The sequence below is a fragment of the Nicotiana tabacum genome, chromosome 24 (assembly GCF_000715075.1).
Source record: "Nicotiana tabacum cultivar K326 chromosome 24, ASM71507v2, whole genome shotgun sequence".
NCBI lineage: Eukaryota > Viridiplantae > Streptophyta > Magnoliopsida > Solanales > Solanaceae > Nicotiana > Nicotiana tabacum.
The window spans coordinates 30,526,314-30,544,511 of NC_134103.1; the positions used below are offsets into that span (position 1 = coordinate 30,526,314).

Consider the following 18,198-nt stretch of genomic DNA (forward strand, 5'->3'; position numbering starts at 1 on the left):
CGTGTTCTATCGATTTAGATTAGGTGTGTTAATGGTTCGGTTCAGTCGGTTATTTTATAAAATTTATAGTATACTAATTTTTTGGTTATTCTATTTTGTATAACTAAAATTAAACTTTCTGAAACCATCTCAATCATCTTGGTTTTTCTTTGTATTTATACGGTTCAACTAATTTTTTGGTATTTTTTTAATCATCACGTAAGAGTCGCTAGTAGAAGTTAGAATGAGATAAATTGCATACTTACATAGGACTTTGGCAAAATTCTTATTTTTACTATTTAAAAAGTGATGAATCACATGAACATAAAAGATGTCTAGAATAGAGATTCATCTCACTATTTTATGGTAGCTTAAAACAAATAGTCAAAGACAAAAGAAATTATAAATCACACGAGTGGAAAGATACTAATAAGTTTAGACCCAAGAATAGAGTTTTATTAGAAAAGTACTATCCAACAAGAGAAATTTAAATCATATGAGATGAAAATATTAATACCTTATGGCTTGCTATTTAACATGTTGAACTAATTTAACTTCAATTGGAATAATATATAAATTTAGAAATTGGGACTTTGGGTGTTAATTACTTTGTGACTTATAGTTGTTTTCATAATCCTATGGTCCCCAAAAAATTTAATGCTTTATTAGTATTAAACTTAATATATAGAATATATTTTTCATACCCAAATTTATTTGGTACGGTCCAAAAAAAAAAACTATAAAAGTCCAAGTTGGGAAAGTTGTAATCGTTAACTTGCAAGTGATTCAAATTCTTCCCGTTGTCAGAGTTTATTCTTTTCTTTTTTAATTTGTTAAACCTGCAAATTCAATAAATAAAATTACTTTGATCCACGTCTAGAATTGACTCCCACGTTTGGAGTTGACCGTTTTTAAACAGTTCACAAAGAAACACGAAGAATGATTAAAAAAAAACCCACGATTATCTTCCCAAACGTGGCATCCTAACCTAACTCCATATATAAAAATTATATAAATTTTATACACCTTTTTGGCTACCAGATATAAATAGTTTCTGATGCGGGCTAAAAGTAATAATACCCGAAATTGGCTTTGATTTCTCAAGCGGATCACTATTTTCTTCATTTGGAATATTCTCCGCACAAGCAATTGCGGAAGAAATTTAAAAATAGCTAGATTTACAAGCGGTAATTCAAAAATAGTCACAGTTTCAAAAGTAATCGAAATTTAGCCACTTTTCATGTAAAGATAAATCTGAACGAAAACACTGTTCAAAATTCGGAAAATATTCCAGCATAATATTATACTGGAACTCCAACATATTATACTGGAGTTCCATTATATTATAATGGAACTTCATACACAGGAGCTCCAATCTCCGGTATATTATGCTGGAACTTTTCGCGTGTTGGAGTTTCAACATAATATGTTGTAAGTTCATATACATGTGCACCAATCTCCAATATATTATGCTCGACCGGTCCGTGTTGCAGTAAAATAGTGGCTATTTTTCAATGACTTTGCAAACGCTGGTTATTTTTGAATTATCAGTCCGAAAACTGGCTAGCCCGTACTATTTTTAGTTGGCGTTTGGACATAAGAATTGTCAAATTCCATAATAGGGGGAAAAAAATTTCGAGTAAAAATGATATTTAAAATTTAGAGTTGTGTTTGGACATGAATATAATTTTGGGTTGTTTTTGAAGTTTTGTGAGTGATTTGAGTGAAAATTTTGAAAAACAACTTTTTGGAGTTTTTCAAATATTCAAAAATTTTCAAAATGCTTTTTCAAGTGAAAATTAAAAATTTTACGAACAAACGCTGATTTTGGAAAAAAAGTGATTTTTTTTTGAAAAAAATAAAAATAAAATTCTTATGTCCAAACAGGCTCTTACAACAATTGCTTTGGAAATCCAGTGGACAGGCCTTTGGGATAAATCCAGTGGACAGGCCTTTGAGATCCAACTTTAAATAACCCAATCTCAAACCATTTTAACAAGGATCCGAAATAATTGCTTGACCCCGTGGCAACCCAAAGTTGGATGTTGAGTTTTTTGGTTCTTATGTTACAGCACGATTGAGTGATATTCTAACAGTTCTAATTCCTCTTATTTGTACTAAACTCTAAAGTGGCTTAAGTAACCATTTGAAGAGTCTGATTTGTTGTCTTCTAACATTATTGACATTTTAATTAGGAAAAGGCCCAAAAATGACCTTATGGTATTCAAAATGGATCAATTATAACCTCCGTTTAAATTTGAATCCAAAAATGACTATGCCGTTATAAAATGGGTCTAATAATGCCCTTGTGTTATTCAAAATGGATCAATAATGCCCTGGATTTTTTTTTTAAAATACTTTTAAAAACTGAAAAATATATATTCTGTAAAAACTAGAAAAAGAAAGGAATTTGCAAAATATATATTTTTAAGTCTTTTCAGTTTTTTTAAAGTATTTGTTTTGTAAAAACTGGAATTTTTTTTTTAAAAAAACTGGAAATTTATTTTTAAAAAAACTCTCCTAAAGCAGTGGACTACATATGCATTAGTTTTAAAAAAATAAAATATTTTGCAAAATCTTTTTTTTTCAATTAGACGGTTCAATATTTTTTCGGTTTATTTTTATAAAATAAAAAATCTACCATAATTATCGGTACAGTTATAGATTTATATAAAAACATACGGTTTTATTAAAAAAATCTAAAAATCGGTTCGGCACGGTACGATTATGTCGGTTTAGTCGATTTTTAAATATTCATTTACAGTTATATGTCGGTTTTTTTAATAAATTTTCAGTTTTTAAATTTTTTTTCTTCAGTTTTTATAAAATAAATACTTTAAAAAAACTGAAAAGAATTAAAAATATATATTTTGCAATTTTTTTTTCTAGTTTTTACAGAATATATATTTTTCAGTTTTTAAAAGCATTTTAAAAATAAAATAAAATTTCAGGGCATTATTGATCTATTTTGAATAACACAAGGGCATTATTAGACCCATTTTATAACGGCAGGGTCATTTTTGGATTCAAATTTAAACGGGGGTTATAATTGATCCATTTCGAATACCACAAGGTCATTTTTGAGCCTTTTTCCTTTTAATTATTATAAAATAAAAACTCTTTTCATTGTAAAATATAACATGATTTTCGACCTCTTCCATTGTGTTACCCAGTTAGAATAAAAGATAATATATTGTTATAATGACACCTTATCGAATATTCTACTTCAAAATTTTGCTTCTAGCTTTGGACACCTCTGGTACAAACTACTCCACGTTCATCAATAAGAATGAAACCCTTATATTTCACGAATCATCGATATGAATGTCACCCTTATACTTCACATATTATCGATATGAATATCACCCTTATGTTCTATATTTCATCAACAAGAATGTCATCGTTATACTTCACATACCATCAATATGAATGTCACCATTATGCTCCACATTTCGTCAACAAAAATAGCATATATACATGATATTAGTATGGCTAAGAAGCAACTCGTATTATAAAAAGAGTTTGTACTCTGACATTCTCTTTTCTTGAAAAAACATAAAAACCAAAATAACAAAAATGGAAAAAAAAAAAACCAAGTCAAGTCAAGGTTTCTTCTCCTTTTAGTTTTGTTTCGTTAGCTCCTTTACCAATAGGCAATAGCCAAATATAAGGGATTCCAACTCACAGGTCACCGGAAAACAAAAAGGGGAAAAATAGAAAGAACTGAAAATGAAATCCATCCACTTTTCCAGTTTTCCCAATCAGGTAATCCAAAAAGTCTTAACCCTAACCCTAAATTCACTAATTAGGCAACCAAATAAACCCAATTAGCAAATCCGCAGCGTGCACAAGCTTTAGTACGTAACTCCGGTAATAATATTTTTTTCCTGACAATTTTGCCCTTACTGTCTTATATTTGCTTATTTGGCATAAAATACTTGACAAACCAAATACAGTAATTATCTACACTTAAACCTCAGTCTCCTCCTAATCACCTACACGTGCGACTCTACCTGCTATAACCTGTCTCCATTCCACGGACTGGACACCCCTAAAAAAATAAAAATAAAAAAGCAGCAAATAACAATGAAAGGCGACTTCCTTTATTTTCTTCATCATAGATTGTAGTATATTTTTTATATACATATATACAAAAACAAAAAAACACATCTATAAGGGATTAAAGAGTATATGGTGTGTGAAACAATAAGCTAAAACCATTTAATTTCAGGGAAAAAAAATTTAATATTGATTTCTCAATATATATTTATAAATCGTGAAGATATAATATTACACATCAATTATCGGATATCAGGTATAATCTTTATCAATCTATTTTGAACATAATTGTAAAGCTAATGGGGAACCCTTAAAATCGGATCATACTTTCTAGATGATATTGAGTTATATAATATTTCGAATTAATCAAGAAAAAAATTACATAAAAATATTTCGAGTCAAATATACAACCATAAAATTGTTGTAATGGTATTCTTTGACCAAAAAGAAAAAATACCAATGATATCACACTTATCCTCCATTTCTCATAATAATTATAATCAACTCCTAATCACCTACAATTAGCAATTTAGGTCTCATTTTGTAGTCCATTCGACACCATAGAAAAGAGGTCAAAATGACTCATCCACCCCCCTACTCCCCCCCCCCCCTATTAGCGGCTTTTTTTTCTTTTCCTCTCCCTCTTGCTCTCTGTATTGAAAATTTTATTATATCCATCCCCATATAATATCACCAAAATAACACCAGCTAAGACGATATAACAAATATAACAACACAATAAATCTCTCTCTTTTTTTCTCTTTGCTCCTCTCACATATTTTGTATCAGAAAGCAGATAATTTTCTCCATATTATAATCTTCAATTAACTAGCAAAAAAAATATAAAATTAAATCACAGCCATAGCCATAGCCATAGCCATAGCTATATTTTCCATTTTAGCTTCTTCTCTTCTTTTCATATATACGTTTGAATAAGGAATTGAATTACATATTCATCTCACTCTACACACACAAAATACACACACCAAAAACACACAGTTTTGTTAAAAGGAACTGTTTGTTTCTTCTTCCTTTGGAAGAATTTTTCACAATATAAAAAGCAACCGCCATTAACGGACTCGTTTGAAGATCTCTTTTTTCTCTGTAAATATTCTCAATCTTTTACTTACGTCATTGTTTATGCTTTTCTTTCAAGTAAATGTAATTTAGTAAAAAAGGATTTTTTGTATTATCGGATTAATTATTTTGTTTATTGTAGGATTTTGATGAGAATTTGGAGGTGATCTGTGGTAAGAGTTGAGGATTGTTAGTTGATAATTGTGGTTTGTTAGATCTGTAATTGTGTATGATTAATGAAGTGAGTATTATGTGATTTGTTTTTTCAGGATTTTTGTATTATTTGTTAATTGGAGGATTAAATTTACAAAATGGTGAACTTAGAGATGATGACGTGTACATGAGTTCTCAACTCAAACGCCCCATTGTTGTCTCTTCTCCTGCTGAACCGTAAGTCTTATAAATAAATTATCATTCTTTTGAACTTCTATTATACTGCAAAATTATTATGTATTTCGTGCTAATTGTGAAGTTATTAGGTAATATTTCCAAAATCTTAACGTATAATTTGGTGACCTTCAACTTACGTTGCCGAAGCTTTATACAAATTGGTAGGGGCAGTAGTTTGTTTTTCTAAAGTGATAAGCTTTTTTGTTTTTTACTAAATTTTATCCTCTATTTGAGCTGAACAGCGAGTATAGTGTAGTTGCATCAAGTCTCCAAATTTTGTTTTCCTTTTTGTAATATTGGCACGAAATCTTTTTTTTTTCTCCTTATTTTTCCTTTCTAATATTGACATTCAGTATTGATACTGTGACTTAATGTGATTGTACAAAGGGCTCGTGATAGATGTTGATTTCCCTGTAGAAAGATGTGTGCTTTTTATTTCATGTCTTATTACATTTGACACTGCAGTTCAGGGCAATCCCCAATGATGGGTGGCAGCAGTGCGAATAAGCTAACAACAAACGACGCCCTTTCTTATCTAAAGGCAGTGAAGGAAATCTTTCAGGACAGAAGGGACAAATATGATGAGTTTCTTGAAGTCATGAAAGATTTCAAGGCTCAAAGGTAGAATCTTGATAGGTTAACTGCCATTGATTTAGCAAAATATTTGGTGCTTGATTAGATTTTTAATCCTTTTCCTTGGGACTGTTTGTTTGCAGAATTGACACTTCTGGTGTCATAGCGAGGGTGAAGGAATTATTCAAAGGGCATCAAAGCCTAATTATGGGGTTCAATACATTTTTGCCCAAGGGATATGAGATCACCAATCCCGAGGACGAACCTCCAGTGAAAAAGCCAGTTGAATTTGAAGAAGCAATCAGTTTTGTAAACAAGATAAAGGTGAAGCATCACGCAACTAATGAATGCTGCTTTCTGAATTAAAATTGCTCTTCTCATTTGAATAACATTCTGCTTTGCAGACTAGATTTCAAGGTGATGATTTCGTATATAAATCATTTCTCGATATTTTAAATATGTATAGAAAGGAAAACAAGTCCATTGCAGAAGTTTATAATGAGGTATGTTACTCGCCTTTGCTTGACAGCTTCTTTGCATTTGAGTAAAAACGGAAAGCATGAATGTTTTCTAATCTCATACTGAGATTTGATTTCTTTCAAATGTCACTACTGAGATCTTACGCATGTTGAGGCGATTTTATGTTTTTGCAGGTCTCCTACCTTTTCCGTGGCCATCCTGATTTGCTTGAAGAGTTCACCCATTTTTTACCTGATGCCATGGCCGCAGCCCGAGCTCGTCAGGCTCAAACTCATAGGGCCCCTATCCTGCGTTATGATGCGAAAAGCTCTTCGATGACCACGACAAGGCACATGCACGTCGAGAAGGTAGTTTCTTGACGGCGATTTCTAGAATCCAATGTCGTTGAATTTTGGCTGATAAATCAGGGTATTTTTATCTTTTGGCTGGTTTAGAAGGCTACTTCACATGTCGATCGGCCTGATCCAGAATATGAAGAAACAACGATGAAAACTGAAAGGGAAAGAAGGGATCCACAATATGAGGATAGAGAGCTGGACAGAAAATCTGTTCATAGAGATTCTGCTGTTGACCCGTTTGAACACAGTAAGTTTGCCGATTGATGTAATTTTCTTGTTCCTACCTTGAAAAGTAATAAACTAATATAGAAATTATTACTTGCAATAAATTTGCAAGCTAAGTATTGATATTAGGAAAATTATGATTGAGACTTGCACCTTGTTGTGTGGTATATAACAATTTGGTCATCTGAATTTGCTGCCTGTATGCTTCATTTCCTGTAAACATATTCTAAGTTTCATTTTATTAGCTTCATCAGATTTTTTGGTTGAATGGCTTGTAATCTACTTATGTTGGAGCAGGTATGCAGGACCATGGTTTTGCTTACTGTGAGCGGATTAAAGAAAGATTACAGGATATTGGAGATCGAAATCAGTTTTTTAAGTGCCTTCATATCTATAGCAAGGAAATAGTTACAAGACCACAATTACAATCCCTGGTATCCTTCTTCATCCTTTGAAATTTCTTTTCGTTGAGCTTGGTTGAATTTTTTAATTTACTTGTCCTGGTGAAGGTTATCAATACCCTTGAACTAATTGATAACATTTTATAATAGAAATATGAAACCAATATGGCAATGACCTATATATCTGCTATATCCCTTCTTTTGTTTTAGGGAAGTAGTATACAGCTTTGTCTGTAGTGAGAAATCTTGTGTATGCATCCCAATGTTGATATATCTTCACATACATCTGACGTCATAGACAGTAATGACATTGATTATCAATTGCATAAATACACCACCCCCACCCCACCCCCACCCCCACCCCTTTTTCCAAAATGAAAAATGATGAAAGTTCACGGAAGTATAATATGTCACTTTAGACACACTGATGAATCTTTTCTTAATGAGAATGTGGTTCCACCAGCATGTCTTTCTGTGTCTGGCTTGACTTTATGCTTGCAACCGTGTTTCAATATTAGTTGTCAATTACATGATTCAGTTTCTTATTTATAATGCTTCTATAGTATCAGTGAAATCACTAATTTGGAGTAAAAATTTATTCGCCTTAGGTTAGCAGCTTACTCGTGAAACATCCAGATCTCATGGACGGATTTGATGAATTTATTTCTCATTGTGATAGGACAGGTAATAAGCTAATGATTCCTGCTTACTTTTCTGTTACACTTGCATTGCTTTGCTACTGCTATTTGAGTTTCATTTTCCAGATCTTAATAAAGATTTTATTCTATTTGGAGTTTTTCTGCAGATGGTTATCTTGCTGCTATTCTGAGCAAAACACGTAAGAATGATGTTAGCTGTAGTCTTGAAGTCTTTTCTAACGATATGACAATGACTACAATGGGATTGCGGCACCTGTATGTCCACTAGATATCTGACTTATCTCAATCCATTTCAGGATCCTCATGGAACGATGAACACGTTCCCAAGTCGGATAAAGTAGAAGACAGGGACAAAGAACGAGATTGCGAGTGGGAAGACAGGAATAGAGTCCGCGAAACAAGAGAAAGAGATAGACCTGACAGAGGCGTCGCCTATGGAAGTAAAGATCTACAAGGGCAGAAGATGTCTTTGTACCCAAGCAAGGATAAATACGCAGCAAAGCCTATACATGAACTTGATCTCTCCAACTGTGAAAGTTGCTCACCGAGTTATCGGCTTCTTCCAAAGAATGTACAGATCTATTTTTTAAAGTAACTCTATTTGCTTCCTCAGATACATGTATTAGTGTCTTATAAATCTTTTGCACCGATGGTGCAAAACTTTTCTTACTACAGTATCCAATTCCTTTAGCGAGTCAGCGAACCGAGATTGGTGCTGATGTACTAAATGATCTCTGGGTATCGGTGACATCAGGAAGTGAGGATTACTCTTTTAAACATATGCGCAAAAACCAGTATGAAGAAAGCTTGTTCCGATGTGAAGATGACAGGTTGGAAGTTGTCTTGATGCATGTGGTCTTAAAGTCTTAACCTTCATTTTATCTAGTATGTGAAGTGATCTCTTATCCTCTGACCAGTTCTTGTAAAGTTTTCCTTAATACTCCTTTGCAATTGGTGATGCTTTCATAAAAATAGGTTTGAGCTGGACATGCTTTTAGAATCTGTCAATGCGACAACAAGACGTGTTGAAGAATTGCTCAACAAGATCAATGATAATACTATTGCCAGTGAAAGTCATATCCGTATTGAAGAACATTTTACTGGTAAGAGGCTGATAACTGATGCTGATATTGCTATTATATTGTTGTTATCATAAATTCTTATGCTTTCTTTTGCTATAGCTCTGAATCTAAGGTGCATTGAACGTCTCTACGGTGACCACGGGCTTGATGTTATGGATGTGTTAAGGAAGAATGCACCACTTGCCCTTCCAGTTATACTCACTCGCTTGAAGCAGAAACAAGAGGAGTGGGCAAGGTGTCGTTCTGATTTTAATAAAGTTTGGGCCGAAATTTATGCTAAGAACTATCACAAATCACTGGATCATCGTAGCTTTTATTTCAAGCAGCAGGACACAAAAAGCCTGAGCACAAAAGGTAATGTAAGGCGATATTTGCTGATTTAGAACTAGTTCATTCTAAGAACTTTATACTTCAACCATATTGTGTTTCAAAAGTTATTCTATAATTTTGAATTCTAGAATTCTCTTCTAGAAGGAAACCGTGTTTTGTCCTTGTAACCTGGGGTGTCTCAACTCTCAAGCCTTGCTTACAATTTAAAAATTGGCTCTTGTAGAACCAGAACAATATTCTAAGAAGTTGAAATGGGTTTTTAGAAGGAGCTCAATAGTTATGGCTCTCACAAGATTTGTCAAGAGGTCAGAATCAGTGTAGCAGTTCCATTTCGAGTTCTACTTTCTAACAACTAGAAAACCCAACAAGCAGAAAAATTGATGAAGCAGAAATTCCATTTTTGCTTTCACCTAACTGTAGTTAAAACTTTCTCTCCGAAGTCTTATCGAGCTTTAAGAATCTAATGCTTGCCCTGCTGGAGAATTGGTTCCATCAATGCCTGCCCGACCAAAAGTAAACATATTTGAGCCTACTGTTTAGTTTTATAATAATGTTGAGGTTTATGTTTACCGTATAAAATAGGACAACATGTATTGATCACAAGCCTTTTTTCAGATTATTCCAGATGATATAAGGACTATTACTACTTATAGGTATTCTTGTCTTGAATTATTTAATTATCTTATAAAAAAAAGGTATTCTTGTCTTGAATTATCCTCTATATAGGTGAGTCAAGGAGTTTTGACGTGAAGGCTCTAGTCTGAGACTAGAAGCTACTAGGAAATTATAAACTAGAAGTAACATTCTCAACTTACAATTAAAAACCTCTCCCCTTCCTCGAAAGATTAAAAACAAACCATATCTGCTCTTTGGAACTTAATTTGGCAAAATTGGTGTGCCTAAGCTAGCTGTTGTTTGTAAATGAAGTAGCCTGTATCTGTCTAAGCTCACAGCAATTCGTGCAAGTGGCCTGATGTTCTTTACTTGGAAAGGTTCCATCACAATGGTAATAAACGCCAAAAGGAGGTGTAAGAGATTTGACCATCTATATGGTGTTGTGCCGTCTCAACTGATTACCCTTGGTAGTCATTATTGATAGATGTAAACTCATTTGCTTGTGGATAGTCATGACAATGCTTTCACCGATTCAGCAGTAGGTTTTATTCAACGAGTGCCTTTATTTTCTTGCAGACAGAGGAGGAAGTTTGTTGTACATCCACAATAGTGCTACTTTCTTGAGTTGATTATAGAATTTTCAATCATCTATTTTTGTCCCAGCACTAGAAGCACACCTTGAATTAATGTAGAGAAAGATCTTTTGAGAGATCATAGTGCATTATGTGAAATATTGTTCAAAGTCCTTCCAATTTTCACCAATTCCGACCTACCTTTATTTATGGGATATTTGAAGGAGAGCTTTGTAACGTTTTCTATAAAATTCTCTCTATCTCGAAGAATTAGTTTTTCTTGCTACAAGTAGTTATTTATCAAGGAACTGATGTTTCCGTCCCCACAGCACTGCTGGCTGAGATCAAAGAAATCAGTGAAAATAAGTGCAAAGAAGATGATGTGCTTCTCTCTGTTGCTGCTGGAAATGGGCAACCAATTATCCCTCATCTGGAGTTCGAGTATCTTGATTCTGACATCCATGAAGACCTTTATCAAATCATTAAGTATTCATGTAGTGAAGTTTGTACAAGAGAACAGTTGGATAAAGTCATGAAGATTTGGACCACCTTCCTGGAACCAATATTTGGTGTTCCTCGTCAAACTCAGGGTGCAGTGGATGGTGGAGATGTAAAGGCTAAAAATCAAAATGCTAAAGGTAACACAGCAATTGATGGGGAAAGGGCTGGTACCCCTGCTAGTGACTCAGGCATGAATTGCAGACAAAGCAGTTCCAGGAATGGAGATGAAGAGCCTCCATCTCAGCATTCAATTTCTTCCAGAGTTCGGATCGCAGATGGTGAAAATGGGTTTAAGGATGATAAATCTCCTGATGCAACTGGTGTGACGCTGAAAATCGTCACTTCAAGGACCCTCCTTCAGCATGGAAAGGCAGCCGCTGATCCCAACATGGCGGATGCAGCATCTGGTCTCAGCAGAGAGGCTTTTGGTGCTGACCAGCTAGTGCTTTCAAACGGCACGGTTGTGGAGGAAAGCCATGGAAGAGTCTGTAGAGAAACTGCTTCAGGTTCACGGGCTGCCTACTTTGGATTGCTCTTCCATTTTATATTTTTCACTTTTCTTCATGGGATTTTGTAATTGAAAATTTGATGTACCCTTTCCATTGATAGGGCATGGTGCAGGTACTTCCAGACCTAGTAGTTCCTCAATCAAATGTGAACTTGAGATTAAATCTTCTAATGACTCAAAGGTACTGTGTTTTAAGACTTTTAGATCACTTGACTATTTTAAAGTTCAACCTCCAAATAGAGACTGACATTTCTATATAGTTGCTTTACCTATTCATGAGTTTGAAGTAACACCCACCCCCAACAACAACAACAACAACAACAACCCAGTGTAATCCCACAAGTGGGGTCTGGGGAGGGTAATATGTACGCAGACCTTACCTCTACCCCGAGGGGCAGAGAGGCTGTTTCCAGGAGACCCTCGGCTCAAAGAGGCAACAAGAGACACTATATTAGTACTATCAATAGACTCATAATAAAACAACATAAAGTACCATAAAATCCATAACATAACATAAATACCATAAAAACAAAGTAACAACAATATAAGAGATATAGGAAATACGAGAAAGATGTAAGGTATTAATACACAGGAGATAAAGCCCATCATCAGTAGTTGATCAATAGCATCCTAAGACTACTTCCTAACTGGCTAGTCTCACTCTAGTGCGCTGTAACAAAGACATCACAATTTCCCTAACCTACCACCTTAATGCTCGATCTCCACAATTCCCTGTTTAGGGCCGTGTCCTCAGTAACCCTAAGTCGCGTCATATCCTGCCTGATCACCTCTCCCCAATACTTCTTAGGTCTCCCCCTACCTCTCCTCGTACCCACCACTGCCAGTCGTTCACACCTTCTCACCGGTGCATCAGTGTTCCTCCTCTGAATGTGCCCGAACCATCTGAGTCTTGCTTCCCGCATCTTGTCCTCCATGGGGCCACACCCACCTTCTCTCGAATATCTTCATTTCTAATCTTATCCTTCCTTGTATGCCCGCACATCCACCTCAACATCCTCATCTCTGCAACTTTCATCCTCTGGATGTGTGAGATCTTCACCGGCCAACACTCGGTCCCATACAACATAGCAGGCCTAACCACTGCCCTATAAAATTTACCTTTCAGTAACAGTGGCACTTTCTTGTCACACAGGACTCCCGTCGCTAACCTCCATTTCATCCACCCCACCCCTATACGGTGTGTGACATCCTCGTCGATCTCCCCGGACCCCTGAATAAACGACCCCAGGTACTTGAAACTACCCCTCTTAGGGATGACTTGAGAATCAAGCCTCACTTCCACTCCCGCTTCCGTCGGCTCTGCCCCAAATTTGCACTCAAGGTATTCCGTCTTCGTCCTGCTCAACCTGAAACCTTTGGACTCAAGGGTGTGTCTCCAAACCTCTAACCTCTCGCTGACGCCGCGTCGTGTCTCGTCGATTAGAACTATGTCATCAGCAAATAGCATGCACCATGGCACCTCCCCCTGAATATGATGTGTTATAGCATCCATCACCAGGGCAAATAGGAAAGGGCTGAACGCAGACCCTTGATGCAATCCTGTAATAATCGGAAAATAATCTGAATCGCCTCCTGCTGTCCTAACCCGAGTCTTAGCTCCATCATACATGTCCTTAATCGCCCTAATGTAGGCAATCGGGACCCCTTTAGCCTCTAAGCATCTCCATAAGACCTCCCTAGGAACCTTGTCGTACGCTTTCTCTAGATCGATAAACACCATGTGGAGATCCTTCTTCTTATCCCTGTATTGTTCCATCGTCCTCCTAATAAGGTGGATAGCTTCTGTGGTAGATCGCCCCGGCATGAACCCGAACTGGTTGTCTGAAATAGACACCGTCCTTCGCACTCTCATTTCTACCACTCTCTCCCAGACTTTCATGGTATGACTTAGTAATTTAATACCCCTATAGTTGTTACAGATCTGGATATCGCCTTTGTTCTTATACAACGGGACCATAGTACTCCACCTCCACTCTTCGGGCATCCTATTAGTCTTGGATATCACATTAAGCAACTTAATAAGCCATTCCACGCCTGCTCTACCCACACACCTCCAAAGCTCAACCGGAATTTCATTTGGTCCGGTAGCTCTGCCCCTTCTCATCTTACGCATTGCCTCCATGACCTCATCGACCTCAATGTCCCGATAATCACTTAGTTCATGGGGGCTGTCGGCGTTCCTCAATTCACCTAGTACAATATCCTGATCCCCTTCCTCATTTAGAAGCTTATGAAAGTAGGTCTGCCATCTCCTCTTTATCTGGTCATCCCCCAACAAAACTTTGCCGTCCTCATCTTTTATGCACCTCACTTGGTCCAAATCCCGAGCCGTCCTCTCTCTCACCTTAGCGAGTCGGAGTAACTTCTTCTCCCCGCCTTTGTTCCCTAGTTCCTCATACAAACGAGCAAAAGCTGCCGTCTTTGCCTCCGTCACTGCCATCTTTGCCTCCTTCCTAGCTACCTTATATCTTGCAATGTTCGCTCTCTTCTCCTCCTCTCCAGTGCTCCCCACTAACCGCAGGTAAGCCACCTTCTTCGCTTCCACTTTACCTTGTACAACTGCATTCCACCACCAGTCTCCTTTGTGACCACAAGTGCGGCCTGAAGATACCCCTAACACCTCTCTTGCCGCCTTCCTTATATAGTCCGCCGTCGTCGACCACATAGTGTTTGCGTCCCCACTACTTCTCCAAGCTCCCATTGCCGACAACCTTCCTTCCAACTCCTGGGCTTTAACCTTAGTCAAGGCGCCCCACCTAATCCTCGGGCAGCCTCGTACTGACCTCTGTTTCCTTCTTATCATAATACTAACGTCCATCACCAAGAGCCTATTCCCAAAAAAAAAAAAAAAAAGTTCCCTTACCACTTGTTCTCTTTCTTCAACCTCTTACCCATGCTCTATTCCCAAAAAGCCGAACAATTAGGAAGTAAGAGGCGGTCTTTAGATAAACCACTGGCAAAAAATCTTGGCGCCAAAAGAAGGAAATTTTTAACTGCTGTGAACTGTGTTTATCTGCCTCTTGCTCCCTTGTCAGGCGCAGACTAGGGGTGGCGAAATTGCCCCAAAAGTAACCTGCCCAAAATTTTATGGGTTGGGCAATTTTGCTGGTCGGCTAATTGCCCAAAGTAACCCGTCAGAAAATAGCAACCCAAATTGAGCTGTTTAGATACCCACCCAACACTGACCCGTGAAAATGCCCAAACACTAAATGCATGGAGATATATAGTGGATCTTGCCTCTGGAATATATAGTGAATCTTGACTATATGCCTACATGTAGGCTTTTGCAGAATTGAGAATGCAAAAATATTGTTGAAAAGAGAAGTTAGGACCTTCACTAGACAGTATCTCTACAAGGCTGTATATTTCTTATGAATCGCTTTTATTTAGTGGAACAAAAGCTTTTTAAGAACTTAAATGGTTATCTTGCGACATCTTTATTCCACCCACTGCAACCTCCACGACATGGCCCAGGGGGCTCATACAGAGGTTTCCCATTATTGAAGTGGTTTTGGGCTTGTTTTTAATTGGATACTGTTTGCAGTGCCTCTAAACTTGAAGCTGATACCTGGTTTTCTGCTTCTTTGGGATGTGAAACCGTCCGCAGTGTGCGTGTAATCAGATTACATTGAGAGTGCACAAGTAGCCCTTTTCCCAAGAAAACCCCAAAGCACACAGACACAACTAAAAGAAAACCACAATCAGATACTATTTAAGCTTGCAGTATATCTGTCGTTGCCCCCCATCTCTAATTTTTTTTCCCTTTTTGCCGCATGATTTTAGGATGGAGGGTTTGTGGACCCAAAAGCAGAAGGTGTCAAGGTTGAGAAATGTCTTGAAGAATCCATAGGAAAATGTAAACTTGAGAGAGAAGAGGGGGAATTAACTCCAAATGGTGATTTTGAGGATAATTTTACACCATCAAATGAAGGTGGTCCAAATGTATCACATAGTTTAAAGGGAAGTTCAAGTAGTAAGCTGTACCAAAGTGGGCATAGAGAAGAAGTAGTTCGTGGTGGAGAGAGAGGATGTGAGAATGATGCTGATGATGAAAGGGAAGCAAGTGCTCACGGGACATCAGAGGATAGTGAGAATGCTTCTGAAAATTGTGATGTTTCAGGTAGTGAGTCTGCTAATGGAGAAGGTTCTCACGAAGAAGAGCGTGAAGAAGATGGGGACAATGATGAGAATGATAACAAGGCAGAGAGTGAAGGAGAGGTGGAAGGAACTGCTGATGTCCATGATGCTGAAGGAGATGGTGCTGTTATGCCATTTTCAGAACGTCTTCAACATACATCCAGGCCTCTCACTAAGCAAGTTCCTTCTATATTTCATGACAGGGAGAAGGAATCACGTATATTTTATGGAAATGATTCATTTTATGTGCTTTTCAGACTTCACCAGGTAAGGCTATTTAATATCATGTAGTAAAAATCCTTCAGGTGATGCAACATTAATGTTTCTTCTCTTAACTACAGACGTTGTATGAAAGACTACAGAAAGCAAAATTGCATTCTTCATCATCTGAACACAGATGGAGAGTCTCAAATGCTATAAACCCCACTGAATCATATGCCAGGTCACTTGAGTGATTTGTTTCCTGTTCCATTTCATTTTGATTAATCTGTACTTAATTAGACTAAGCTCCTCTTTAATGTTTCAGATTCATGACTGCACTTTATAACCTGCTGGATGGTTCCTCTGACAATGCAAAGTTCGAGGATGACTGCCGAGCTATTATTGGAGCTCAGTCATATCTTCTCTTCACCTTAGACAAACTGATATACAAAATTGTCAAACAGGTAAATGCTTGTGTTTTTTCATTTTCTCCTTGTTTGGTGTATGCAGTTGCCTTGTACTATTCTTAAAATTTCGTTCTGCATCTCGTGCAGCTACAGACAATTGCAACTGATGAGTTGGAAAGTAAACTTCTCCAACTGTATGCTTATGAAACCTCAAGAAAATCTAGCACATTTTCGGATGTAGTTTACCATGAAAATGTGCGTGTTCTTCTTAATGAAGAGAGCATATACAGAATAGCATGTGTAAGTCTTTGCGACATCTTTGCTTCCTTTTATGTTATGTGGCCAATATAGAACCTAGCATTCCCTTTTCCATTTAAACTAATTGATAAATGACCTCCACACTGCAGTCATCTACACCAACAAGTCTATCCATACAACTCATGGACTATGTTCATGATAAGCCTGAGATGTCTGCGGTGTCAATGGACCCGAATTTTGCAGCTTATTTGAGCAATGAACTCCTCTCTGTTATTCCTCAGAAGAAGGAGAACCCTGGGGTGTTCTTGACAAGGTAGTATATCAACAGAGAGTGCTTTCTTGAATATTTTATATCAATGGTTAATGCTGCTCGTATCTTTGCAGAAACAAGCGGAAGTATGGAGTTGGAGATGAGACTTTTCCTGGTGAAGCTATGGAAGGAATTCAAATTATTAATGGTCTAGAATGTAAGATAGCATGCAGTTCATCAAAGGTACTATAGCTATCGTTAGTAATAGACACAAATTGAAGAGCCTTGTCTCTCTTGCTAACTGTTTTGTGGTTCCGGATGCCCTAGGTCTCTTACGTTTTAGACACTGAAGATTTCTTGATCCGGTCAAGAAAAAGGCGGAGAACATTGAAGGACAAATTTTCATCCAATGGCCACTCGAAGTCTTTGAATGGTTCTAGTAAAGTAAAACGTTTCCGCAGATTACTCTTCAGTTGAAAGATGTGCATTTTGCATGTCTGCAAAATGATAGAAAGGTAATCTACAAATTCAATTAGTCATAGTTATAGTTCTATGACACACAAGATGGAGTAATGGAGTCCAAAAGGTAGAATTTCACACAATTTACATGCTCTCGAAGGTTTCTGACTTTATGCTTCTGATATGTGTTTCTTAGCCGACTACTCGTATTTGTGGAAATTCAAATTTTGGCCCCCGCTACCATAGATTTATGTACCTTTTTCCTATTGAATAAATGATCCAGCTAACAGCTTGGAAAATTTGTAGGATATCATCTCTAAATTTTGTGCCCAAATTGATGTATATATCGTTGCCTTCTCTGTTGTAAAACACTATAATTGTCAATTTCATGAAATTTTCCTTGTTACAGTGTAGCAGATTCCTCATGTATTTATTTTCTTCTGCCTAATTTCCCGAGTCCGAAATTCTTATGGCCAACTCATCTTTCCCGTCTCGGTGCAACTTTCTGAACCTCTTTCTTTTTGTGTTGAAATAACTGTCAAGGATGGACCATACTGCGAGGCCACAATAATGGAGCTATTTTTTGTGCTTTTTAATCTTAAATTAAGCTAATATGTTATTGAAATTTGCTGTCCAAGTTTGGTACAATTTTCCATAAAACTGACCGAGTATTTGG

General features: G+C 36.8%; 1 protein-coding gene across 3 annotated transcripts; it reads left to right on the forward strand.

The window, feature by feature from the left end:
• Positions 1–4,691: 4,691 nt before the first annotated feature.
• LOC107775868 (paired amphipathic helix protein Sin3-like 3) lies at positions 4,692–17,928 on the forward strand. 3 transcript variants are annotated; one of them, XM_016595664.2, is made up of 24 exons: positions 4,692–5,142; positions 5,258–5,288; positions 5,385–5,505; positions 5,971–6,126; positions 6,222–6,402; positions 6,483–6,581; positions 6,732–6,905; positions 6,993–7,143; positions 7,419–7,555; positions 8,131–8,206; positions 8,328–8,360; positions 8,478–8,752; positions 8,857–9,011; positions 9,157–9,284; positions 9,363–9,617; positions 11,110–11,787; positions 11,891–11,970; positions 15,594–16,214; positions 16,289–16,389; positions 16,474–16,612; positions 16,703–16,855; positions 16,963–17,126; positions 17,198–17,306; positions 17,391–17,928. In XM_016595664.2, exons 3-24 carry the CDS (start codon positions 5,456–5,458, stop codon positions 17,538–17,540), a joined length of 4,065 nt encoding a protein of 1,354 aa, XP_016451150.2. In that variant the 5' UTR covers positions 4,692–5,142; positions 5,258–5,288; positions 5,385–5,455; the 3' UTR covers positions 17,541–17,928. The 3 variants fall into 3 exon arrangements, with proteins under 3 accessions (XP_016451150.2, XP_016451152.2, XP_016451151.2); XM_016595666.2 differs by having other exon boundaries at positions 11,903–11,970; XM_016595665.2 differs by having other exon boundaries at positions 6,996–7,143.
• Positions 17,929–18,198: the final 270 nt, after the last annotated feature.

Excerpts from the sequence above, each read along its gene's own strand:
- LOC107775868 (XM_016595664.2), top strand. The coding sequence starts at position 5,456 with ATGAGTTCTCAACTCAAACGCCCCATTGTTGTCTCTTCTCCTGCTGAA. Across the intron at positions 9,285-9,362 it reads TATTGAAGAACATTTTACTG|CTCTGAATCTAAGGTGCATT; the intron begins GTAAGAGGCTGA and ends CTTTTGCTATAG. Across the intron at positions 16,390-16,473 it reads CCCACTGAATCATATGCCAG|ATTCATGACTGCACTTTATA; the intron begins GTCACTTGAGTG and ends TTAATGTTTCAG.